The 26,003-nt window shown below is 45.6% G+C and overlaps 1 protein-coding gene across 2 annotated transcripts in view; it reads left to right on the plus strand.

Moving 5' to 3' along the window:
• The window catches only part of BCR (BCR activator of RhoGEF and GTPase), a 101,302-nt gene that overhangs the window by 54,728 nt on the left and 20,571 nt on the right, over window positions 1-26,003 (plus strand). For both annotated transcript variants that reach the window (XM_059827469.1, XM_059827470.1), the window contains 7 exons: window positions 7,781-7,885; window positions 8,399-8,584; window positions 12,232-12,339; window positions 14,020-14,080; window positions 14,998-15,050; window positions 15,402-15,542; window positions 24,988-25,109. In XM_059827469.1, the coding sequence (XP_059683452.1) occupies window positions 7,781-7,885; window positions 8,399-8,584; window positions 12,232-12,339; window positions 14,020-14,080; window positions 14,998-15,050; window positions 15,402-15,542; window positions 24,988-25,109 (776 nt within the window). The remainder of the gene's footprint in view (window positions 1-7,780; window positions 7,886-8,398; window positions 8,585-12,231; window positions 12,340-14,019; window positions 14,081-14,997; window positions 15,051-15,401; window positions 15,543-24,987; window positions 25,110-26,003) is intronic.

The following is a 26,003-nucleotide window of genomic DNA, read 5'->3' on the forward strand; positions in this document are numbered from 1 at the left end:
ACTAACTCCTACTTTATGTTCTGTTTGGAGGGGAAATTGGCTGGTACTTAGAGATTTCCAGGTAGAATTTCTTTTTCCTTTTCTGCTGTGCCGTCCGTACTTGACGCAGCATCGGCAGGCATTGCTGGTCCTCAGACCAGATTCTTTTGTTCCCGCTATCTGCCAGCTATGTGGGAAGCAGGGCTGTGGTAGAGCAGGCTGTGGACTTTTCTCCTAGCTTGGTCCCAAGGAGGTCCGGAAAAGCTGACCTCTGAAGCTGCATCAATAAATGGGATTACTGCTCTGCTTGGTACTACTGTTACTAGCTTGTCCTTCCCTTGCCAGCATTTCCAAATCCTTCTCCTTTCTTCCTCTCAGTATTTGGGTTTGTTTGTTTGTTTTGTTTTACTGTCACTTTCCCCTCACCACCCCCAACAGATGCAACTTTTCCTTTTTATTCTCCAACCCTTTGCTCTGTAAGGGCTCTGCCTGGATGTACAGCCCTTCCTGAGGAGAGCTGGCACACCAGTACTGATGTTATAAATAATATTGGCTCCTCTCCCTGCTCCTTCCCCTCCCTGCATGGAGCATGATTGGCTTGCTTACAGAATTTGCCCTGTTTAATATCACCAAGAAATTAGACACCTCCAGCCTGTTTAGCAGAAGCTTTCAAAGATATTTACACTTCAAAATTTTTCTCTTTCGTAGGCTGTCAGTTTCTCTGAGACTCTGAGCTGTCCTGACGGGAAACCTCTCCTTTGAACACATTCATTGCACAGCATATGAACACACTGTACCAAAGGAAGGTCTGAGAGTTAAAATGCCTTTTGTATGCCCACTTTGAGTCACTGATTCTCTTCACAGAGCTGTGCCGGCAGCAACCACTTTGCAAAATCTTATGTGTTGTGGTTTCTAGATTCTTAATCTGCGTTCTTCTAACATTTGCAAGAAAACAATTATTGCTGTTAATTTAAACAACAACCAGAAAGCCCCAGGTTCTTTAGAGTCAGGAAGAGCAGAATCTGTCTAATCCTTGTAGCTGGTGAATCTCAGGCTTGCAGTAATTGAATACAACATGCAATGCCAACCTGGTTAGTAAACTAAAGTACTTGGGCTGACAAGCTGTAAACACATTCAAAACAGCCATGGCTCAGGGCCAACGTATGCATGCTCTCTAATATCTTCGGTGCTTCTAACCACTCTGACTGGCCTTGATTCAGGTCGCAAGATTGCACTTATGACTGTGACTCAATCTTTTGGTTTTTAAGTCTTTGGAATAGCAAGAAGCACCACCCAGTTGAGGAGAAAACACCAGAACCTTATAGGCATGAGATACCTGTGAAACTTACTTTATACTGCTTTCCACCTTCCTTTTTGTTGTCTGTCTTTTTTTTTTTTTTTTTAATGTAGTTCATGAGGAGTGGGAGCAAAGCACTGATTTCTTGCTTGCTTGTTCAGAACTTCCTGGGTGTTGGGTCCTCGCAACTCCCATGGCAGACAGGCAGGAATGCTCTGGCTGCTGCCCTGTGATAGTCTTGCAAGACAGATTTATTCTGAAATGTGAGGGTAGACAGGTAGCCAAAAGATGGAAGAGCAATGGAGAAAGGCTAGAAATGGATGCTGGCATCAAAGAGGTGTAGGGACAAAGTCAGAACATGAAATACTAGTCAGACTTGTACAAGTAAAAAACAGGCTAACTAAGCTGGGTAGGAAGCATGGGATGGACTGCTGACCGCCTGGCACTCCCTGCTGAGTGGTTAGAGTTTGCCAATACAGGCTGGTCCCACATCCTGCTGGGAACATCCCATCTGCACTTTGGTTAATAGGTGTATTTTCCCCTAGCTCATGTGGTCTGGTAGATGTGGTACCAGCTCCTCCCCTTGCCATAAGCAGCTCAGAGATTTATGACTGCTTCTTTCTTGCCAGGGAAGGGGAAAGGAGTCCTCAGCCTTGGTGGGTCTCCCTGAAATCGTGGGGAGCTTGATACCTACGCCCAGAATGTTCCCTCTCTTAACTGTCCATCTTCCTGGAGTGCAGAAACAGAGCAGTCAGTGAGGCTGTTGTGGTCACAGCGTTGCTCTTTGTTTCCCTATTTTGTCAGATATGGGCAAAGCGGAAAATACCCTTGGCACTGGGTGCATCACAACCTAGCATGCTGTAAGGGCAGAGTGGAAGCACAGTCTCGCAGTATCTCTGCCTGCTAATTGCTCTGTCTTGTTTTGCGTGAGCAGGTGAGCCTGTTCCCAATTCTGTAAGTGAGGAATGTTGTAATACCAAATAATAAACTTGCTCCTCTTCTTCCTGATGTTGGCACCAGCTCCCAGTAAATTTCTCAGTCCTAGAGTATGTTTCATAACAAGTGTGACTTAAAAAGCACCCTGAGGCTGAAGAAGCACAGGGGCTGTTTTCCAGATGTTCCTCTAGCAGCAAGAGGTGCTGCTCAGTGCAGCCCCAGATGACATTGTCAGAAAAGGCCTCCCTCAGCAGGAAACTCTTGTCAGGGCACTGGCTCTCAGGAGGAAATACACAGTGGCAGCACAATGCAGACAGCAGCGCCATGGTGTCGTATTGATCCCTGACACAGCAGGAGCAGCAGGAGATCATCTTTTCACATATGAGGAATCTGTATGTAAATTTGAGGTACTGCATCGGAAACCTTGCAATGCACTATGTGATTGTTGGATAAACTCCCCTGAGGGTTTCTTCAGCAACTGCTGTACTGTAGATTAAAGCAGCCAGGCCCTGCCCTGTCTGGCTGCATCTAAGGCTAAAGTTTTGCAAGCATCACGCTTGGAAAATGCTCCTATTAAAAAGGGTTAGGACAATACTGTGGACCTTGCAAAGTGACCTTGTGGTAATGGGCAGTAAGGAAGGTCTCTACTGTGTCCTGGGAGATGTTTGTCTCTCTGAAAGCACATCTCTTTTAAAGAGAGGAAATTAACATTCAAGTAGAAAATGCTGTCTCTGTCAGCTGATGGTGCCCAGCAAGAACTGGCTTGTAAATTAAAGCTTTTATTTGTGAAGAGGAAAACTCTTCTCAGTGCTATAAGGAAAACTTTTGTGCCACTGTCATGATGGGGAAGTTTGAATCATTTAAATAACTTGTCATGTGCTGCTTTTTACAGATGTTACAAACATACCCAGCTGGTTTTTAAATCCTCACCTCCTCCCAGAGAACCTGCTAAAGATAATTATAGTGCTGTGTCAATATTGACCAGTTACCTCATCCTCAGCAGTGGGGACTTTGGAGCACTGTTAGTTTTTCTCAATGCTTCTTTGTGAGGCTGCATTTTTCTTTTGTAAGTGTTGTAAGAAATCTTTGGAAACCAAGAGGTTATTGTGTTTTTCTTGCACCAGGCCTGCTACATCCCTGGCTCTTTGGATGAAAGCAATCTTTGTTAAACCCCATTCTTGGGGCTGTCTGTCTTGATTACGTGTGTGTACCATGTCTTACAAAATGGTCCATGAGGTGGACATCTAGGCACTGCTGGTACAGAAATCATAAGGAATGGTCATAATGTTGTTGCACATTTGTTTGAGCTGTAACAGGCAGTCACACGGGTGCTCTGTAGATGCACAGAATCTGTTGTAGCATTCATTTTACCATGTAGTTTGTAACTGGTGTTTTTCTGAAATCTTTTGAACACGACTGCTGAATTACAAATTCCTAGCTTCTTTGAGATGCCCTTTCAAGATTTTAAAAGGCACTGTGGTTCTTACTGAACCTCACTGAAGGGTGGGATGCAAAGACAAGTTCTTCTTCCCATGTAATACCTGACGTGTGTGTGAATTTTACTCATTTCCTTAGAACCGATTCTGTCTGCCACTTTTATTTAAGAGGCGATGGTGGTATTTGACACCTCAAAAATTTTTATAACGTAATTGCTGCAAGGTCTTTTAGCCTAGAAAATAGCGTGTGAATTCAATGAAAGCATTCAAAAATCAGGGTGGTTATTGATGAGACTGAATCCAGAAATATCTGGGAGCGTGAGGATCCGTTTCTTTTTTCGTGTGGTGCGTAGGCTCAAAGTCATACTTGGAATGTGATAGTTACTGTAAGCTTACCTATAGCCAAGATACCTTCTCTCCATAATGAACCTCATATATACATCTGCAGGGTTCAAAGCATAGGACCCTAAACTGAATGGAGCTTTTTTTGTCAGCTATAGAGCTTTATGTTCAGTCAATAGAGTGGAGCATACTGCTATGTTTCCTGATCCTCCTGCTGCTGAAATCAATAGCTGAAGATTCCTGTGGATGTTAAGAGGAGTAGGATGGAGCCCCAAACAAGCTACCCAAAGCCCTTGAAAAGTATCTACCCTTTCAGATCCAACTATTCTTAGAGACATTTAACAACATAAAAAGGTTGCAAAAATTGTAAAAAGCCATTTCTGTGAATGACAGAAATAAAAAGAACTGGAAATAAGATTCTGTAAAAGGGGAGTGTTTCTGATTATTTATAACCATCACTGTTCAGCCACATTTTTTTCAGAGTTTATGGAAATACTCAATTTCACTTTATCAGGTTAAACATTTTTCAACTAACAGTTTTGACAGGAAGGATAACTGAAATGCAACAGAGGGGATTACTGCTTCTCTTAACACTTGATGTTAATCTTCCCTTGATGTATACATTTGCCCGTGAATGTAGGGTTTTTTTCTTTCTTCAGTTGTTTTGGTTAAGAACTCACAGACTCATTAAGGTTGGAAAAGACCTGTAAGATCATCAAGTCCAACCATCAACCTGACACCACCATGCCCACTAAGCCATGTCCCACAATGCCACATCCACATGTTCCTTGAACGCCTCCAGGGAGGGTGACTCCACCACCTCCCTGGGCAGCCTGTTCCAATGCTTCACCGCTCTCTCTGTAAAGAAATTTTTCCTAATATCCAGCCTAAACCTCCCCTGGTGCAACTTGAGGCCATTTCCTCTAGTCCTGTCACTAGTCACTTGGGAGAAGAGACCAACACCCACCTCACCACAACCTCCTTTCAGGTAATTGTAGAGAGTGATGAGGCCTCCCCTCAGCCTCCTCTTCTCCAGGCTGAACAACCCCTGTTCCCTCAGCCGCTCCTCATCAGACTTGTGCTCCAGACCCCTCACCAGCTTTGTTGCCCTTCTCTGGACACGCTCCAGCATCTCCATGTCCTTCTTGTAGTGAGGGGCCCAAAACTGAACACAGGATTTGAGGTGCGTTGTCACCAGCACCGAGTACAGGGGCTGTACAATCACCTCCCTGCTCCTGCTGGCCACACCATTTCTGATACAGGCCAGGATGCTGTTGGCCTTCTTGGCCACCTGGGCACACTGCTGGCTCATCTTCAGCCGGCTGTTGATCAACACCCCCAGGTCCTTTTCCTCCGGGCAGCTTTCCAGCCACTCGTCCCCAAGCCTGTAGCGTTGCATGGGGTTGTTGTGACCCAAGTACAGGACCTGGCACTTGGCCTTGTTGACCCTCATACAACTGGCCTGGGCCCATCGATCCACCCTGTCCAGATCCCTCTGCAGAGCCTTCTGACCCTCCAGCAGATCAACACTCCCGTTGTCTGCAAATTTACTGAGACTGCCCTTGACCCCCTCGTCCAGATCATCGATAAATATATTAAACAAGACTGGCCCCAAAACTGAGCCCTGGGGGACACCGCTTGTGACCCACTGCCAACTGGATTTGACTCCATTCACCGCGACTCTCTGGGCTCCGCTGTCCAGCCAGTTTTTTACCCAGCGAATAGTGTACCTGTCTGAACCACGATTCACCAGTTTCTCCAGGAGAATACTGTGGGAGACAGTGTCAAAGGCTTTACTAAAGTCCAGGTAGACAATATCTACAGCCTTTCCCTCATCTACTAGGTGGGTCACCTGGTCACAGAAGGAGATCAGGTTGGTCAAGCAGGACCTGCCTTTCATGAACCCGTGCTGGCTGGGCCTGATCCCTTGGTTGTCCTGCACGTGCCCTGTGAGCGCCCTCAAGATGAACCTCTCCATAATCTTCCCCAGCACCGAGGTCAGGCTGACAGGCCTGTAGTTACCCGGATCCTCCTTCCGGCCCTTCCTGTAGATGGGCGTCACGTTGGCAAGCCTCCAGTCGTCCGGGACCTCCCCTGTCAACGAGGACTGTTGATAAATGATGGAGAGTGGTTTGGCAAGCTCATCCGCCAGCTCCCTCAGCACCTTTGGGTGGATGCCATCAGGCCCCATAGACTTGTGAGTGTCCAGGTGGCATAGCAGATTGTTAACTGCTTCCTCCTGGATCATGGGGAGTTTATTTTGCTCTCCATCCTTGTCTTCCAGCTCAAGGAGCTGAATACCCTGAGGATACCTGGTCTGGCTATTAAAGACTGAGGCAAAGAAGGCATTAGGTACCTCAGCCTTTTCCTCATCCTTGGTGACAATGTTCCCCCCCGCATCCAGTAAAGGATGGAGATTCTCCTGGGCTCTCTTTGTTGTTAATATATTTGTAAAAGCATTTTTTGTTATCCCTTACGACCATGGCCATATTGAGCTCTAGCTGGGCTTTTGCCTTTCTAATTCCCTCTCTGCATGACCTAACGAGATCCTTGTACTCTTCCTCAGTTGCCTGCCCTTTCTTCCAAAGGTGATAAACTCTCCTTTTTTTCCTGAGTCTCAGCAAAAGCTCCCCATTCAGCCAGGCTGGTCATCTTCCCTGCTGGCTCTTCTTACGGCACATGGGGACTGCCTGCTCCTGTGCCTTTAAGATTTCCTTCTTGAAGAATGTCTAGCCTTCCTGGACCCCTTTGCCTTTCAGGACCATCTCCCAAGGGACCCTCTCAACCAGTGTCCTGAACAGGCTGAAGTCTGCCCTCTGGAAGTCCATGGTAGTGGTTTTGCTGACCCCCCTCCCTACTTCACCAAGAACTGAGAATTCTATCATTTCATGGTCACTAAGCCCAAGATGGTGTCAACCATCAATTCTCCCACCAGACCCTCTCTGTTCGTAAACAGCAGGTCAAGCAGGGCACCTCTCCTGGTAGGCTCCCTTACCAGCTGTGTTGGGAAGTTATCCTCCACACGCTCCAGGAACCTCCGGGACTGTTTCCTCTCTGCTGTGTTATATTCCTTCATGGAATCCCAATAAGAAAATCAGCATGTACGTTCCAAGCAGTGCTGATTATTCCGTCCTCTAACTAAAAATAGACATTGTGCAAGCTAGCACTGAAAAATAATTTAGTGAATAGTAGAGAGTGGGAGAAAGAACAGCCATGTCAACAGCACTGTCAGGCTGTAACTGCTGTATATTCATGCACATCTGCGTAGATGCAGGGGAAGTGATCCTGTCTGCATAGAGAAGCATGGCTTTGGAGTAAGATCATAGAGAACTCTCGTGGGAGGAGGGAGTGAATTGCACATAACCAAAGGTCCCTAAGATTTGTTTAGGAGGATAAATTCTGAATTTTTAAGTTCTGTGTTTTGAATTTTGTGAAGAAGTCCACACACCTAATTGAGGCACTAAAGCTAACACCTGTAAATAACCTAAGTGATAACAGTTGCTGGTAAATAAAGATTTCTTTAATGTTTTATGTTTGTATGTTTCTAGAAACAGGACACTGAGCACAGGTGGGTTTTTTGTTTGTTTGTTTGTATTTTTAGTCTGAAAGTAAACCAAAAAATCAAGTATGCTGTGGTCAGCTGAATGATATCTTTTACTTTCCATCCTCATTCTTGGTTTTTTCTTCCCCCCCGCCCCCTTTTTTTTTATTTTTCTTTTTCCTTTTTTTGTTTTGTTTTGTTTTGTTTTGTTTTTGCTTTTGTTTTTTCTGCTTAACAACTTCTTTGTAGAGTGAGCCAGACCTGGAGAAAGGCCTGGAGATGAGAAAATGGGTCCTGTCAGGAATCCTAGCCAGTGAGGAAACCTACCTGAGCCACCTGGAGGCTCTGCTCCTGGTAAGCACTAACAGCAGATACCATTTCAAACACTGGTACTTGAATTTTCACTGCTCCTTCCATCCAAAGTTTTGCAGATCTTCACATACCATGGGTGACAAGTTGCTGGGTGCAAAGGGTACCTGTAACTTCTCTTCTCCAGTAGAGAAAGAGAGGCTTAAAGAAAGGACTGGATATGGCACAACCACGAAGTGTGGTAGTATCCAGGAGCCCTGTCTTTCAGTATCCTGTGATAATTATTAGACACATTGCTGTACAGTTGGACAGAGATTAAGGAAATGGAGTGCAAAGGGATTTTAATCACACCGTTAATATCCTGGGGAAATCCACCTACCAGGGGTGGCTGGTCCCCATGAGAGGACTTGTTAATGTCTAACTTTCAGGAGTTGTGTGAATGCAAATATTGCTTATTAATAGGATGAAAAACAACTCTCTGGAGGGATATGTTGTAATGTGGCAAGGGTGAATGCACTTGGTTTGCATGATAACGATTTCCTTCTTTCCTCATTTCAGCCTATGAAGCCTTTGAAAGCAGCTGCCACCACCTCTCAGCCTGTGCTGACTAGTCAGCAGATTGAGACAATATTCTTCAAAGTGCCTGAGCTCTACGAGATCCACAAAGAATTCTATGATGGGCTTTTTCCCCGAGTGCAGCAGTGGAGTCACCAGCAACGTGTAGGGGACCTCTTCCAAAAGTTGGTGAGTCAGCTATCATCACCAAAGTTTCTGTTACCTCTCATTCATCTCACAGGTGCAAGTCCCTCTGGTTACTATGCATAGACTGAAGGGATAAAAGCCCACAGAAGCCTCTCATCTGACCAGCTAGCTTTGCCACTGCAGTGAAGGGCCTACAGCAAAAGTGGCTGTTTCATTGCCTTTAATTAAAGTCTCCAGCAAGCTATGCTACTAATACAGATACAATGTCACAGAAATGTTGAATCTCCAGGATGTCTGCAGTGTCGTCAAACCATTTGCTTTAGACGAAGGTGGGAGAACGGCAGTGTTAAAAAGCACTTTTTAACACCGACAGCTAAGTGTTTCTCATTATTGCTGAACTCCCTCACACATACTTCCTTCTCTCTGTGGCGCTTTGCTCTATCTTGTGCTCATTTTCTCTGTTTTATGGTCATCACCTTTGGCTTTGCTTTTCTACCACCATCCTGGCCTTGATATTCCCCTTGCTGTTATGCTGATACAGTCAACCTGCTGCTGAGAATCCTCCAAGCAACCTCAACAAAATTCTCTGAGTGCAGAACAGGACAAAGACGTATACAGCATATTCCTGAGGCTGAATTAAAATTGCTGGGTTTCTGAGCCAGATGACAAATTGTTTGCATTCTAGGAGATTCCTTTGGCCCCTTTAGCCTCTCCCGTAGCATGTGCAGAGAGCAAAGGATTAAAGGAGATGTTTTTTCCTTTTTAGAAAAGAAAAGAATCTCTGCATTCCTGAGGTGCCTCTGATTCTCAGGGTAGGAGTGACATTCCAGTGAGGGGTTTATTGGATGGGGATTGCGCTTTACCAAGGTCACTCAATTGTTAGCAGCTGTGTAGCCCAGCACCAGCCCTATCCCCTATGGAGCAGGGGGAGATGGGCCTGGAAGATGATGTTTTCCATGCATGCCAGCAGCTCAAGATCAAAATATGGGAATCTGCTTTTCACTACCAGCATGTTTTAGCCAGGATGGGTCAAGTTGGTGCCTTCGTGAGTAGTTCATGGTATGCAATTTGAGCAACTGGTTTAAGACAGCAAAACCACCTGCTGCTGGTTGCTGAAGCAAAGATACAGAAGGCTGCTGAAAGTGGAAGCCTCACAAACTGTAGTTTGTGTAGTGCAGCAATGAAGATAGCACTAATCAAAGAGGACCTGAATATATTCTTCACCACTGCTGGCTGTCGAGCAAGCTTTGACTCATTGTACAGCTACTTAGACCTTTGTTTAAGATAATTTCTTGCTGATGCTGATCACAGGCACAGGAGTTAAGTCCTTCTGTCGCTCTATTTTTATGTTCCCCTGATTATTCTGCATTTGTGACAGAACGGTTGATTTTGTTGGATTAGTATTGGAAGCAAAGGAGCAAATTGCCTTAGTGCAGGAAGCTTTGAGCTACCTTACCAGTTTTAGTTTCTGGTGGTTTGATAGAGTATCAGTGGGAATTGCGAACTCTTTTCTAGATGAGATAAAGCTAATAATTCTTGGCAGGCAGTGGAAAGCAACTAGATGAGAGAGATGGCAAGAACATCAGGCATTACAAGACATCTATACCGGATGTACATCAAATCTTTTGGAGCAGACTGTTTACTTGTGGTCATGTCATGCAATCTGATGATAAACACTGGAATCCTTGTTATTATCCTGAGGTCCCTGGGGACATTAATTTTCTTTAATATCATGCAAAACAAAGCACCGTAGATTGAAGTTATAGATAGTACATACAAGGAGTTTTAGAATTTCATGTGGTCTGGCACAAAGTACAATCTGTTTGCAACATCAGTGACTGTTATTCCACCTTTTTCCTGTTGAAACTAAGGAAAAGAAAAGATGCTAGGCATGTGAGAGTGAAATATGCTTCTCATTTTTGGGAATATTCTGTATGTATTTTTTATAACTAGAAGGAAACACATCAGAATTGTTTTTAGAAATGAAGAAATATTTAGCAACTATAACTGATAGTTTTCAGGAATGGAAAAAAAATTAACCAAAAGCCAGTTATTTCTACCAAAGCTTGTTTAATTTTCAATGTGTTCTTTTTAATTGAAAAGGAGAAAACTTAAACCAGCATGAAACCAGCATTGATTGGAAGCTCAGTTTTTAATGAAAAAGATGTTTTCATGACAGCATGTTTAGAGGAGGAAAATGAAAGCTTAGAAACACTGTTCGGGAGTAGCAGGAAATAAAAGAGCCACCCAGGAATGGAGAAGCTTTAAAGCTCTGCCATGTTAGCCAGCATCATCCAAACCCAAATGTCATAAGCCCTGCAAATGATCAGTAATTCTGACAGCAGCTTCTTCACAGAATTGTGCCCCAGTGGCAAATACAGATTTTGTTCTCTCCACGCTGCTGGGGCCAGGTCGTCCCTGGCATAAGTGAGAGAGGTTTCCTTCAGCTTCAGTCGTTACCGTGTTATTTTGTATGAGGGTTGAGATTGGTTCCTAATCTTTTAGTAAAATGTGCCCTAGGAAGTAGCTTGCTGTTTCTTAGCCTCTGTTAGCTAAAGAAATTTGTGCAGGCAATGTTCTCCTGAGAGTAACTTTTTCTCTTCCATCTCTTGCACAAAGCTCCATAGAGGATGGGGGACACAATGATTATGAGAGAGCAGGAGAGAAAAAGAGCTCTGTCTGTGGGAAGGTTAATTGCTCTGCCTGTTGCACATCTTGGGCAGAAGTGTCAGGGAAGTTGCAGAAATAATAAGTGCAAGCTCTTCTGGTAACAAACTTCTCCTTGATAGAGCCTTTTACAGCGCTCCACCTGTTGGCTCGCTACTGACCGTGCACTTGCAAGCATGTTCAAGCTGCTGAGGTGTTTACAGCACAGCCTGTGCAGCAATGCAACACAAAACCAGCTCTACAATCAAGACAAGCTTGGAAGCTACCCAGGGATTTCCCGAGCTGGATCTTATGTTCTCTGGCATGAATATGGCTGCAGTTCCTAAGTCAGCAAATGGGATCAGTGCTAAGACTCAGTGCTAATAATGGCTTATTACTGCACTCTGAGGCCTGCTCCATCTTCTTCTGGCCCAATTGCATATTCCTTCTGCTGGAAAAACTACCGTTTTCTGTCACCTAGTGCTGCAGTCACTGCCTTCCAAATAGATTGTGGTCTGGATCTCGCTTCTGTATTTTCAGCACTCTGCTGCCCTTATAATGATGTTCACTAATGCTGATATGGGTTAATATCTGGGTTTGATTTAGTGTGTCCGTCATGCAAAAGCCAACAAGTAGCTTACTGGGGTCACATTTGTGCTGTTGGGCTGAATCTTTCCTGTCTGATTCATATTTTGTGGCAAATAGCCAGCAGCTCCGGTTACATCAATGAGCTAAAATATTAATAGATACTAATCTGGCAGTTCAGAATGGAAAAATAGATGGCGGTAATAAGGATGTGTCATTCTCGCAGGCTTCCACATCCTTCACAAGTGAACTTGTTCAGCATAGATGGAACTGGTTGCATGGGACCACCTGTGCTAGAAGTAAAGCTGACGGGTCAGAGATGTCTTTCTGGGCCTGCTCAGCATTCCCTGTGATTCTTTGGCATGAAGGAACATGACCTGATCGTTAGATACTGGGGCTGGCCATCCCAAACTGTCTTCTTCCCCAGTGTTTATTTTATTTTGTTTTGCTTCCTGCAGGCCAGCCAGCTGGGAGTGTACCGGGCCTTTGTGGATAACTATGAAGTTGCTATGGAGACAGCAGAGAAATGCTGCCAAGCCAATGCTCAGTTTGCTGAAATCTCTGAGGTAATGTCATGGTATTCAGACACACGAGCCGTCTGGATCTGACTAACACCCTGCGATGTCACTCCTGTCTATCCTCCAAGTATCTTTGCAGCCCAGACTTCTGGAGGAGTTTTGGACTCCCATAGACTCACTGCTTCAGCTCATATTCTTACAGCGATTTATACTTTGGGCTAATAAGAGGTTATCACATAGACAGCCTTTATGTGCTGTCCCCACCTGGGGAATCTTGTAAAAACTGGCATTGCTTTGAACTTCTCAGCTCTGTGCCACCTTCACGCATTTCTAGAAGGGAAAGCTGTATTTGAGTTTCTCAAATATTTCTCTTGCTAATGATGATGCTGTCTGTGGTGTGAAAAGCCATCCTTAATGGCTTGCATTATGACTGTCAGTGGAATTGCAGGCTTCACTGGTGTGGAGAGGAGGAGAAGGTAGTTCTCTGTTCAAAAAGGCAAGTGTGTCAACTGTAATGTATAATATTATTCACTGGGCTGCTCTGATTTCCTCTCTTTAAGAGGAGTACCTTGTGTCAAAGCAGCTCAGTTGCCGAGAAAACATGAACTTCATATGTGTGTCCTTAAAAACAGGCAGATAAATAATCAGAGCTGAATAATACTGGGAGTGTTTATTGCTCTGAAAAAACTCCTAAGTACATTCAATATTGCATGTCCCTTTAGATTTTTATGATAAAGGGGTAAAACAAAACATGTTCCCTCTGTGAAATGAGGGAAGCTAGGCTTGCCTTTTGGGACCTGCTGTACTACCCATCAGAGTGCAAATGTCTTCTGTTCTCTCCTTTCCTGAGGATTTCCATCAGGTTCTGGTCCTTTGCCTGACCACTTTTGTGGTCTGGTGGTGTCAGCTCAGTAGTAAAGTAACTTCCCCTGCACTTACTTTTCTTTCAGTACTAAAATGCATTTCATAGACTTTTCCATTTATTAATAGTAATATGTATAGATAGTATTATGGTGGTCCCTAGAAGACAGAACAGAGATTAAGGCCCCAGGGTCCTGGGCTCCGTGCAAATGTGATCCCTCTGTTTTGCTGTTTTCTGAAGGATAATTCTGAAATCATGCTAGTATCTACTGTATTTGGAATGACGGTGATTGCATTTATGTCTTGGTGAGGATTTCAGAGCTCAGTAGATTGATTAATGCATGTACCTTCACGGTCCATGTGCAAAGAGAAGAGGCACAGGCATTGTTCCTTTTCTGCCATGAAAGAGAGCTGACTTGTCCAAGGTCACCCAGCTCTGAGTACGGGTATAAGGAAGTATAACCTGGGGGTACTGAATCCAATCCTGTACTTTATTTATTGGTGGTGTACACCTGCTGTGACAATGGCTGCATCCTTATGGACATGTCTTTCTCCCCTGCAGGTGATTTAAAAGCTCCACCATCCATCCCTGTTGCTATAGGTGGTTCCCTGCTTTGCTGCATCTCTATTGACATGCACTCCCAAGAAAATTGCGTAATATTTGAGATGTCTGGGTGCCTGTGACATGGCAATGGTGGATTTACCAAGAAGGAAAGCATATTTTTCCTTCACTGACTTGAACTGTGATAGGACTGTCCTCCATTCACACTTAGGCCCTCCCTTGGAGGAGCAGATAGTCTCTTACATTCCCATGTGATATTTCAAGGTGATTGACTGTCTGCTACATGGGTTTTCTTTTTCTTTTAGAATCTAAAGGCTAGAAGCACAAAGGAATCTAAAGATCAGACGACGAAAAATTCCTTGGAAAGTGAGTGATCCATGCAGAGGAGACTGTGGTTTGTCAGGACTGTGTAGAGGCTGTTGCCAAACCTCCTCTCTCCCTTTTTCTTTTTAAATGCTGGAAGGTTATGGAGTCTCTGCTGTCTCTACCTGGGAAATCAGTTCCCTTTTACTAAGTAGCAGAGCTCATGCATAGTAAGCTGTATGCATGCATGGGGAAGCCCCTGCCCAGCTTAAAACCTCATCAATCCCTTTGGGCAAAACCAGGCTAACCAAAGGACTGCTGTGACTTTAAGAGAACATCTGCTACCCAGTGATACCACAAACGCAATCCTAGCAGTTATTGTTATATGGTTATGTGGTAGTATCTAGAGAGCCTGATCAAGATCAGGTTCCATGATGCTTGTCTCTATGCACATAAGTAGAAAACAACTCACCAATATAAACCCATGTTATATACTCACTAATAAAAAAGCCAATCCCCTTCCTGTTTTGGCCTGTAATCAGGATATGGAAGCACTCATCATGACATGCTGAACTCCAGAAGGAGGGATGCACTGCCAACCTTTCAGGGACCTCCTTGGCAACTTTAAGAATACAGGCCCAATTCTGACCTGTGGGAGCAGGCAGGTTGCCAGGGAATTGTCAGAAGTGTGCCATGCTGTGTGCAGTTGTTCTGTACTACCTTGTGTGCTCCTCATCCACTGTCTGGCAGGGCATGCTCACAAGTGGGCATCTGTTTGCTGTGGAGCATGTTTATTTCCTCTGCGTGTTCATGTGTGTTTTGTTGGCTGTGCAGCACATTAACCTTAGAGAAGGAAATTTTCCAGTAGCTCATTGGTTAATAAACTTGTGCCTGTACATTCAGTTGCATTGGACAAGTTGCTTTGTAGGGGCTGTGTTTAGGTACCTCTTCCTTATGTTCCTGCTGCTTTTCTTTTATAGCTCTATTATACAAGCCAGTGGATCGAGTGACCCGCAGCACACTTGTCCTGCATGTAAGTATCTAAAGGGTAGTTTTCAAACTTTAGGGCCCTTTCCTATTTTCTTCGCCCTTCAAATTTTCCATGGAGCTGCAGGACTGCAAAAATAAACCTGTCATGCTGCATAAGAGCCTCTTCCCTTTACACTAAGGGGATGGAGTCCGTAGGTAGGACCCGGCTACCTCTTCAGTGGTGTTACCAATAAGTGCAGAGTATTATCCTTTTCCTTTAGAGATAAAGCCTTGCTCTAATCTGTAAGACAAAGCTGGAGCATCTTGTCCTAGAGCTCTAGTTAGGGGTGCTCAGACCCTTCTGCTTTCCGGTGCTGCTCATGGTTCTGTTCTTTCTTTGTGTTCCTGGTGTCAGGATTTGCTCAAGCACACTCCAGTGAGCCACCCTGATCATCCACTCCTGCAGGATGCTCTGCGGATCTCGCAGAACTTCCTCTCCAGCATCAATGAGGAGATCACTCCTCGTCGGCAGTCTATGACTGTAAAGAAGGGGGAGGTGAGTCTTCCTGCTTTCGTTATTTTCTCAGTTTCTAAATACTGGTTGTGCCTTTTTTGTAGAGCAGACTAGGAAGTTACACTATTAATTCGTTTGTTGCTAAGATACAGTTTATGCAGCGTCCTTGTTTTCTAAAGGATGTGGTACAGCTCCTCTCTGTTTTCTCTTTGGAAAACAGTTTGGAAACCCAGAGGAAAAGTATGATTAGAGTTTTGTCCTTAGCATTGTTATAATCATTTGTCATACATAATTTCTATGACGCGTATTGCTATGCACTAAATGGATTTGTATTTTACCTGCAAACTGAAACCAAACAGGAAGCCTGGGAGGAGAAAAAGGTGAGGAAACATCAGAAATCATAAAAGATTAGGAAAAGCTGTTTTCCAGAATCTTCATTCTTGCCATAAAACTCATTTTTTACATCCTTATTTCTAAAGAAGACTGTTGTAAATGGGACTAGGAAGCAAAACAAATGGAATGGGTTGGGAAAGCTAAGGGAGGTGATTTACTTCTAAGAGTGTGATGTAACTCTTCTCAGCTCTGCTAGGAGCTGGACTACACCCAGAAAGTTCTAAGATGTGCAGATCTATTACCTGCCTGCAATGTTGTGCAAGGAGGGCATAGAGCTACACGATGGTAAAGTCCTGCATGCTTCAATGGTCTTGATTCATCTGCCTCGTAATTTCGTTAGAAAGCAATTCAGTCCTTCCTGATGAGGAAAGGCCAGGACTGGCAGAAGTATTAAGAGAGAGAAGAATGTAGGAGATTGGACAAAAGAAGTGCAGCTCAGATAGTATATATGTAAGAGGAATTGTGGCAGCATGCCAGAGATACTGGCTGATCAGAAGTGACCCAAATTACCCTGTACAAAAACATCTTTTACAAAGCCCGGGAGATTGTTAAGATACCGTGAACCTTCATGATGTATTCCCAAATCCTGTCAGCTAAACATGCTTGCTTTTAGCCGTTAAACTGATTTTCAGCTGACAAAGATTTGCTAGAAGCTGCAGTACTGGGAATTTTGTGCACTTTGTCCTGCAAGTCTTGTTCATTGTCTCATTTTGTCAACTGAGGAAGTCTGCAGCTGAGAAAAGAAGGGGAGGGGCTCAGCAATTGGAGGCTGAGGTAGAAGCTCAGACATCAGTCACCAGGGCCCAGCGATAGTAGATGGCCTCATTAAAGTGGATGCTGATTGAGTCATAGCAGAAATCGCAGGCTAGAATGCCCTCTCACAGGGGAGGGAACATTTTGTGTTCTCTGGTTGTCTGTCAGCATCTCAATGAGGGATGCAGGCTTTGAAAAGTGTCATGCAGAATCCTAATGAGGTGCCAGAGCCCAGGCAGAGGGGCAGGCTCAGGAGGATGATCATGAGGATCTCTGTTTGGAGTGGTGTATTTGTCAGATCTTAGAAAGCAGGAAGGGGAAGCTTGTCAGGATTGGGCTCTGTAGGCCTGTTCACCCTCTCACTGGACCTCCAGTGACTCCATGTGTGATGTGGGGAGGGAAAGAAGGGGACATACATAAGGAGAGGGCTGTGGATGTACTGGAGGAGACTGGGAACTCTTTTTGTGCTCTCCCTGACTGCACACAGCTTGCACTCAGCCCAGGGAAGAAAAGGACTTGCTTCTGATGCTTCCCAGAGTTTGCCTTCCACTCTGGGAATCTGATGGTGGATACTTTCTTTAGTCATTTGGCAGCAATATCCCACTTTTTTCAAAGCAGTAATGCCCCAGTTGACACCACTGTGTGTCTAGAGAGTAGGTATGTTCACGCTCTGCATAGTAATCCAGAGACACAAGTCTGCTCCCAGCTACTCCATGTGGGTTGGTGATGGCTGCTCCTTCCTACAAGCTACTCAGCTTGGGGTCATATCTGGGTTTTGTTTATGCCTGTAAATCTTTCCTTTTCTACTTATCCTTTCCTCCCACTCGCCTTGCTTGTGCTTCCCCTAGGGTGACAGGACAGTGTGCAGTTTGCATCTCCTAATTGACTGTTCTCAATGCATAATGCATTTTTTATTTTAATGAATCACCAGCTTGCTTTGATGGCTTTTTCATTATTTGTCTTCCTCCCATTGAAATTTCCTTGGTGGAAAGGAAGGAGGGCAAACAGCCCTTTCCCCTCATGTATTGCTTAGGTGCTGATCTCAGTTATCTTTTTTCCCAGTCCTTGCCTTTTATGTGGAATATTTTTCCCCTTTGAGTGCGTTGTGGGGAGGAGTCAAAGCTCCTTTGCCAGCCTCTTGCTCCAGCTCTTGTTTTCAGGATTGCTTTGAACTGGGGAAAGCAGCCAGTTGTTAATCTCCCTAGTGACAGGCTGCTAAGGAGAGGAGTGCAAGTCAGGAGACAGTACAGGCTCATCAGCACAGTATTCCTTTCTTTTGCAAAAGGTGATTCCCTGCATAGGGATGATTGACTCAGTCTGACCTGCCTGCTGTCTTCCTGCATGACGTCAGGTGTCCTTCCTGCACTCCAGCCCGCTGGTTCTGCTTGGCTCAGTAGGCTTTTTTCCTAATTCTAGACTTATGCATATAAACTGAAAGTTTTCTGTGACATGTAGACCTGGTTTAATTTGCTGGGCTGAATGAGTATTTCAGGTAGTGCAAAGAGATTGGAACAAAGGGAGTAAAACCAGTCACCAGAGGGACAGAAAGGGCAACAACAGGGAAGGCAGTATTGGTGGGTTAAGCCTACAAACACATAGTTTGGTCCTTGCTGCCTGCTAGGCTTACTGTAGCTAGTCTCCTCTGCTTTGTCATTTGCTGAGAGCTGCGGTACAGTGGAGCCAGGAGAGCACCAGACCCAGCCTGGCAACACAGGGAAGCCGGGAGGGCTTATCTGGACTTTTGGGTCTGTTCCCATTCATCCTGATGTGCTACATTCTCTTGCTCCCTCCTTTTCTTCCCATCTTTCTACTTTTGAGGTTTTACTTTTTTACGGTTTTTTGATGGATTATCTGCAGGTATTCACTTTCCCAACCCTCTAAATAATCAGATAAATGCATGGAGGGAAGGAGGGGTCTGAGTAGCACTGTACCTTCTGATTCAGAATGCAAGTGGTGGAGAATCTTCCATCCCTTAGGGCCACGGAGTAGGCATCTTAGTTGCTCACTGCTGATCCTTCTTCACCACTATCCTCTTGGCTTAAATAGGGAACCTGTTTAAGGTTCTACTGGGCATTGTCCTTTGGGGAAGCAGGAAAACAAATGTTTTGAGGTGAAGAATGTGCCATTATTATGTGCCAGAAGAAAGGGAGTAATAACCTTTCTAGTCTTATTAACAGAGCAGCTGCATGGGTTTTTTTTCCGACTAAGCCTGGATGCAAATGACTGTAGAGCTTGTGTCTTCTTTCCCTGCCAGAAGTAAAGGCTTGTGTTTCCAGCTAATTCAGCCAATTCTTGTAAAGCAGGAGTTAAAGAAACTGCAAAAACTTGCAGAGTTCATTTGGGAGCTGGTGGTTCCCTTCTTGACTGCTGCTCATCTAATGCTCTTTGCAGGATGTTGTTTCAGGGCAGTTCAGACCAACCTCAGTGGTGGTGGCTGCCATTCTGCCTTGCCCCTGGCTGTGCAGTCCCACCCTCTCTGAAGTGTTCACACTGGAATTTGTGTGATCCCACAGTGGCATGGAGGAATGAAGCTGCCTAAAAATGAAGCCTTTTTGAGTTCTGGGTCACTCTGCTGGCTGAGTGTCTGGTCTCATCAGCACTAGCCCAGACACAAGAGCACTGACAGGCAGTTCCTCCTGGGATCAAGCCCACTAGGTCACATGTTGGGTCAGCTTATGGTACTGTGCACCTTTTCCCTTGCCCTGCAGAGAAGAGGCTGCTTGGCAAGCTGCTCTACCATGTTTCTAAATGTGATTTTAAACTGCAGTAAAGGGACGGAGTATTGTTGCCTTAGGCTCCCGTTTAACTTGGTAGAGACCAAGTGTGCTAGGGAAGGAAAAGGGCAAAGGACATTTGCAAGGGAGCAGCAGTTCAAACTCAAGCCTTTGAAAAGCTCAGAGCTATCCTAGACACAGGCAGCCATGCACAGCTTGAGGCCTGGTGCTGACTGCTTCTGGAGGCCTTGGGCAGATGTTGGCAATAGAGCACTCAAAAATGATCTTGGATGCTTCACTCTGTCTTACAGCCGAAGTCAGGGAGCTCCCGGTGACAGGAGCTTTGGAAAGAAAAAAGAAAGGCTATTAAAATGCTCAAAGAGCAGCCAGTTTAGCTCCCTAGGCAGAGCATCCCTTTATTCTGCAATGCTGGTCTTGCAATATGCACACACACACAAGGAATCATTTTCTTCCTACGCTCTGCAGAAAGCCAAACCACCTCTTCCTCACTGACATATGCCAATACCCATCTCCTGCTTTTACCCTCCTCCTGCTGCATCACACATGTTCCAGTCCTTCCCGGGGCTCTCACCCACGCACGCTGCAGGCCTCTGCTGTCACTACGTTGGATGAGCTCTTTCCTCAGCACACAAGTGGGGAGACGGCCTTTTGTACAGCTGTGGTTCTGGATGAGTAGAGTTTTAAATTCCACTTCTTGTAATGTGTTTCAGACAAGCTGGTCTTCTGCCACACTTCCTGGAGTTAAACAGTACGTGACAGCAGCAGGATTTATCATAAGCAAACAGCACAAAAACACTGTAGGATGAATAGATGAGCATACAGGTAGTCGTGAGATTGGTAGCAGAGGAGAGGGAGATGCTCACTGACAGAGGTAAGAGGAGGACAGCAATAGGCAATCCAAGGAGGATATCCAAGCACTGGAAGATGTACAGGGAGAGCTCTTTTGTCTAGAGCACTGAGGTGGGTGGGAGAAGAAGCAGGTGAAAACATGTAAAGGAAAGCAGGGCCTAGAAAGGAGACTTGGAACTTCTACTGCACTAGTACAGGAGCTTTGCAAGAGGCACTGGGGGTAACAGTCAGCCCAGGCCCTGTTTGTGAAGTTAAAGATGATCCTAATTCACGCCATTATGATAAAAAATAGAAAGTTTTCCCCCAGGCCTCCTGGAACATCTTTCTAGAGCTGAGCTGAGCTCCTGCGCTGGACACCTGACAGTCTTGGGGCGGTCTGTGGAAGAGAAGGGGTCACACTGCCACTCTGAGTCTACGCTTATATTTTCCTGGATGTTTATTTGGTGTTTCTGTAGTCTATATGTCATTTCACGGTATTTTAGGAAACCTTTAGCACCTTTGGTAACCTTAGCAAACAGAGTAACTTTGGAAACAAGGTAGAGACATGGTTTCCCACACATAGGCTATTGTATGTCATGTACAGCAGGATCACCTGGTCAAAAGACCTCATGTTTCAGGAGACCCTGTTTAACAGGAGGCCACCAAAGGAATAGCTGTTAGTAGCCCTGGGTGGGAGGAGTTGACCAAAGTGGGCTTTGGTTCCCAAACTGCTAGAGAAGGCCCGTGGAGCTGAGGTGGCACGGGCTTCTGACTGGCACGAGTCCTGTCTGAGGGGGCTGCTGGCTCCCTCAGGGTGGGGTAGGATGGGCTGACTCATGTCGGGAGGTCTGGGAAGGTGCCCTGCACTCCCTCACTGTGGAGTTTGGCAGGGATCTGGTAAGCCAGTTGGGAAATCCTTTTATTGTTTCTCTCTGACCTGCTGAACCCTCCCTGCAAGATGAATCATTTGCAACAAAAGATGTGACCCTTTGCTGGAAGCGCTCCTCCTCTGTTCCACTGATGGTGAGCAGCCTGGGGCATGCCTGTTGTGCCCAGCCCTAACGAAAGTCCTGTTTTCCGAGAGAAGCTGGTAGTTAGATCTAATATCAAGCTCCACATCCCTCTGAGGAGAGATTTCCTGACTTGATCCACAAATGTTTTCTCCTGTCCTCTCCTCCCCAGATGCTTGGTTGCTTTTGTGGGAGTTTACCCCTGCTGCTTGCTGAAGGGAGACCTTCCCAACTGGCTCATGGGCGAGAAGATAGGAATAATGAAAGGTCTGGGAAGCTGAGTGTTTTCCTCTGAGTGGCTGACTGGAATACATCCCTTTCACCTCTTTACTTCTGTTCCAGTCAAGCTTAGGAAATACAGCCTTGTCTTCTTCCTACCCAGCTCTCTTTCTGGGAGATCATGCTGCCAAAAACTTTTTGCTGCCTCATGGTAGCACTGTGTCTCGTGCCAGTCTGGGTATTTTGTAGCCAGGCGTGCTAGCCAAAATAAACTCAGTGCAAATGAGTGGTACCTCAGTCCGAGATGGGAAGTATGAAGGCTGTTGAATCACACCCCTTTTTTGGCATTGTATAGCCGAGCTTTCTGCTTGGGTTTTGGGGAGATGTGGGACAGAGAGCATGACTGCTTGGAGGAAGTCTGCTTGGATGGTGATAGCCAAGGATTGTGCAGCAGGAGGTTAGGTGCAATTGCACAATTTCAGAAGGCAGGAGAAGGGGTGGCCTGGTTGGACCAGGCAGGCCATGTGGGGACACCTGTAGCCTTGCTGCAGGGAATACTGCTGGGCTTTTCTTTTCTTTCTTTGTGGAGGCCTGAGACAAAGGTTTCCAGTCACTGGTGCCTCTGTATGAGCTTCCCCTTCACTTGAGGACATGCTTGTCTTCAAAATGCTCTGGTCTAGATGTTGCTACTGGAATACTGGCAAAACCAGGGGGCTGATCTAGGGCTGAGCAGTAGTCCTTCACAGTCTTCCAACAGCTCTCACAGGCCTGTGCCCTCCATTGCCTGTGAAGAAACACATCGCTGGCCGTGTTGTTGGCCTGTCTCTGCCATCAGAGACTTCTTCCCAGGATGGGGTGCTGAGTCTGTACTATGGATTAGCCTGGGGTATTTTTCAGCTAGGAGCTCCTGGCAGGGTGCTGGGCTGCGGTCTTGGCTGATCTCACACACTGCCAGTGCCTGGCAGAGGGGGAGAGAAGGCCAGCTCAGGACTGTGCCATATCCCTGTGAGGTAGGAAAGGGACAGTGCCACATCCTGCTGGGTAGCTGAGATGAGTGAGATGTGAGAACATCTTTACACCTACGAACAATGAGCAGAGGTTGAGCTGGCAACAAGCAGCTATTCTCATTGCCCTGGAGGAGCTGAGCTGATTTGCAGCGTAATTAATATGCATCAGATCTAGAAACCTGAGATCAGGGTTTTGGCTTGCTCAGAAAATATATTTCCCTGCTTCGTTATTGCTCCCAAATGAAATTCTTTGCAGCTGTGGACACTGCTTTTGCTACTGACAACATATTTCCTCCTTTTTATTTATTTAGTTTTAAAGCTCAATGTTTCTAGTTTCCTACCTGGGGTTTGTTCACCAGGCAGGAGGGGGAGGCACGCACAAGTGCGCATCAGCAACAGAGACATTAATACAAGCAGGTGTTCTCTCCAAAACCACTGAGGAGAAGCCAGGAGGATCACACCCACCTAAAAATAAACATTAACATATGTACAGGCCTTTCTGAGCCTGAATCGCTGCTGGATACCAGATCTCCACAGACTCCTGCCCAGAGATGGTATAACAGTCTGCTAGGGAGCAGCCTTGCTTCCTGGCACTATGGGAAAGGTGCAGCTTTTGCTGCTGCTCACAGATTTCCAGGACCTTTCTGTAATGGAAGGCAGTACCAAGATGAGATGCTGACACTGCTATGTGTGCTTTAACAGCTAGCTGTGGTGCTAGTGCAGCTGCAGACAGGAAAATACAGATTCTTAGTACGTGTCTGGAAGTTTAGGGTGCTGTAGGACAGAGTGTGGAAACAAAAATTATGTCCACAAGGACATTTCTCTGCCTTGTGTTCCTTGCCATGATGCCTGCTGGGCTCAGGACTGATGTGGTTTGTTTTCATTTTGGAGAGCCAAGATGGGAAGAATGGTAGGCGGAAGGAGAGGCAGCATGGGAGTTTGCACTCCCACAGTGCAAACCTCTGCAGTAAATGTGTTCGGGGCTTGTTAAGTCACACAGCGAACAAAACCCATGGGCATAACCTGAGAAACTGGGGCATCAATTCTGGTTTGGATGTCCTGACCTTGCTTAGGTTAACTGTTTTCCTGTTGCATATTGCTGCATAGCTAAGCACAGCTGCCTCTTGGAAACGGGCAGTTTTTGTGTACGTTTTTCCCAGCATGGGGATCACAGAAAGACTGCAGGTCGGGAGTGAATCGAACTGACATGTCCAGAGCATGGGCCTGGGGAAGGCTGACTGTGAGACATCAGAGGGAGGTGTTGGTTAGCACTGGACAGCGTTAGCAGATCTATCCCCAGCCATGATGCTGTCTACGCATATATGGTATGTGTAACATGTCGCTCCTTGGTGTCAGGGGAGCATCCTCTTAGCTGGGATAGCAAGGAAATAGTATGGGTCAGAAAAAAGTACCTTAGCATACCTGTGCGGAGAAGCTGATGGTTCCTGCCTGTACTGGCTGTGAAGCAAGGCAACGCTGACAGTTACACATATTGGTGGGAATAAAATTTACCTAAAGTTGAATACCCCTGACTTCTGTTTGAAAATCAGTGGGAGACATCTATTCCAGATGTGCACTCAGAGTCCTATTGATCCTGACATCAGAGCAGAAGGCCTGAGTGTAGAGCAGGGCTTGAAACTCCTGGCTTGGTCGCTGCTAACAGCACACAGCCATCTGTCTCAGGGCCAGTGCTCCAGCCTTTTTGTCTTTCAGCTATGGAGTCCCCATAAGGGAATTAGGAAAACGATGCTTCTGCCTACCAACATGTGACTCTTATTTAGGAGGTTGTAAAGCTCCCTAGAACTAGAAACAGCAATAAAGGCATCAGGGTTGTGCAGCTTCTTTGCATCTTCTAGGTTTGGGTCATGTTTATATGACATATAAAAGAGATTTAAATAAGCATGGGGTGGGGGCATATCCAGATGGTCCTATTTAAACACAGGCTGATAAGGGACTACTGAGAAGTTTGCTAGATACACATTTTGTTCAGGAATTATCCCTTAACAACCCTTGTAATAAAGAAGCAGCAATGGCATTCACCTCTTAATGTTGACAAGCTACTGTTGTGAATGGGTAGTGGAGGTGTTCGCTTCTCTTTCTCTCTGGTGGGGTAGCTTAAGCTGAATTCAGTGGCTGGGTAAGTGGCTCCTGAGAACAGTGGTGTTTGCTGCTCTCTGCTGGTTTGTGAGGGGATGATGTGCTGTCAGCGATTCCGGTGCTTGGGTGTACAGAAGCTGGGCAATGACTCACAATAAATTACACTTGGGCTCAGGAACAGGTGATGGAGAGAACCCTGAAGTCTGACCCAGAACCAGGTAATAAAGGAGATGCATGGCCGTTTCTGTGCCTGAGAGAGAGAGGGCAGCAGCAGGAAGCAGAGCTTACAGCAAGGAACATTTAGTAGCCTTTTTTCTTTTCTCTGAATTAGACCAATTTACTGAATTGGGTCTGGTAGGAGTCATGTCTAAGGAATGTGTTGCCCCAGTGCCAAATCTGGGTCTCATTGCACTAACTAAAACATTTTTTTCTGTTTTTTCACCAGCACCGGCAGCTGCTGAAGGACAGTTTCATGGTGGAGCTGGTTGAGGGGGCTCGCAAGCTACGTCATGTCTTTCTTTTTACTGATCTGTTCCTGTGTGCTAAGCTCAAGAAGCAGATTGGAGGGTGAGGTTTTCCTTCTGGACTATGTGCTTTGCACCTCAGCTTCAGCAGAATCCTGGGTTTAGCCAGGAATCCTGGGTTTAGCCAGCAATTTTAGTTGAATATGAATACCCCAGACCTGGGTAACCATAATCCATAAGATGTAGTTAGACAAGGAATGATCAGCAAGGTAGTACTGTCTATTGTGAGACCTTGGTCAAGTCCTGATCCCTCAGGAAAGGTTAATTCCTACCACGCCTGCCCCGAGCCTTCCTAGGAAAATAGGATGTGCTGTAGCTGCTGGTATTCTGGACAAATGCCATTCATTTTTCTACTTCCCCTTTCTTTTGACAGGTGACATTCTTCACTTTCTTTTGTTACTAAGGTTATTAATTTTGGCCTTGCAGCTACAGCCAGTTAACAATTTTGCAGAAATGGAAAAGGTGCAATAAACAGACTATGTGTCAACCCCAAAGTGCAGCTATACAGTTTTGTTGACTTTTTTCACAAGTGAAGGAGGAGGAACCTTTACCAACATACCTGCCTCAAACAGGGCTTCTCTTCGTTTGGTAAATGTTCTGCTCGGGGAGACCCTTCTCATCTTCTTGCCTTCCTCAAGCAAAAAGTTGTCCCCACCCCTTTTGAAGCACATGCTTGTGAGGAATGAACCTTCAAAAGAGTGTGGTGTTTTCCCAAGAGTGGATGTTCCTGACAGTGGAGAGGGAATAAATCACATGAAACATTAAAAAAGTGAACTGGTTATCCCGGTGAAATCACTGGAGAATGGCAGTTAGGAGCTGTAGTTTCTCTCTTCTGGCTGGATTACACAGAGGTTTATACATATTGGCTCACCTGCCCACTTAGCCCTCCTAGCTCAGGCAGGAGAGACCTGGATTTAGATCATAGGTAGCAGCCAGG

The sequence above is a fragment of the Gavia stellata genome, chromosome 21 (assembly GCF_030936135.1).
Source record: "Gavia stellata isolate bGavSte3 chromosome 21, bGavSte3.hap2, whole genome shotgun sequence".
NCBI classification, from domain to species: Eukaryota; Metazoa; Chordata; class Aves; order Gaviiformes; family Gaviidae; genus Gavia; species Gavia stellata.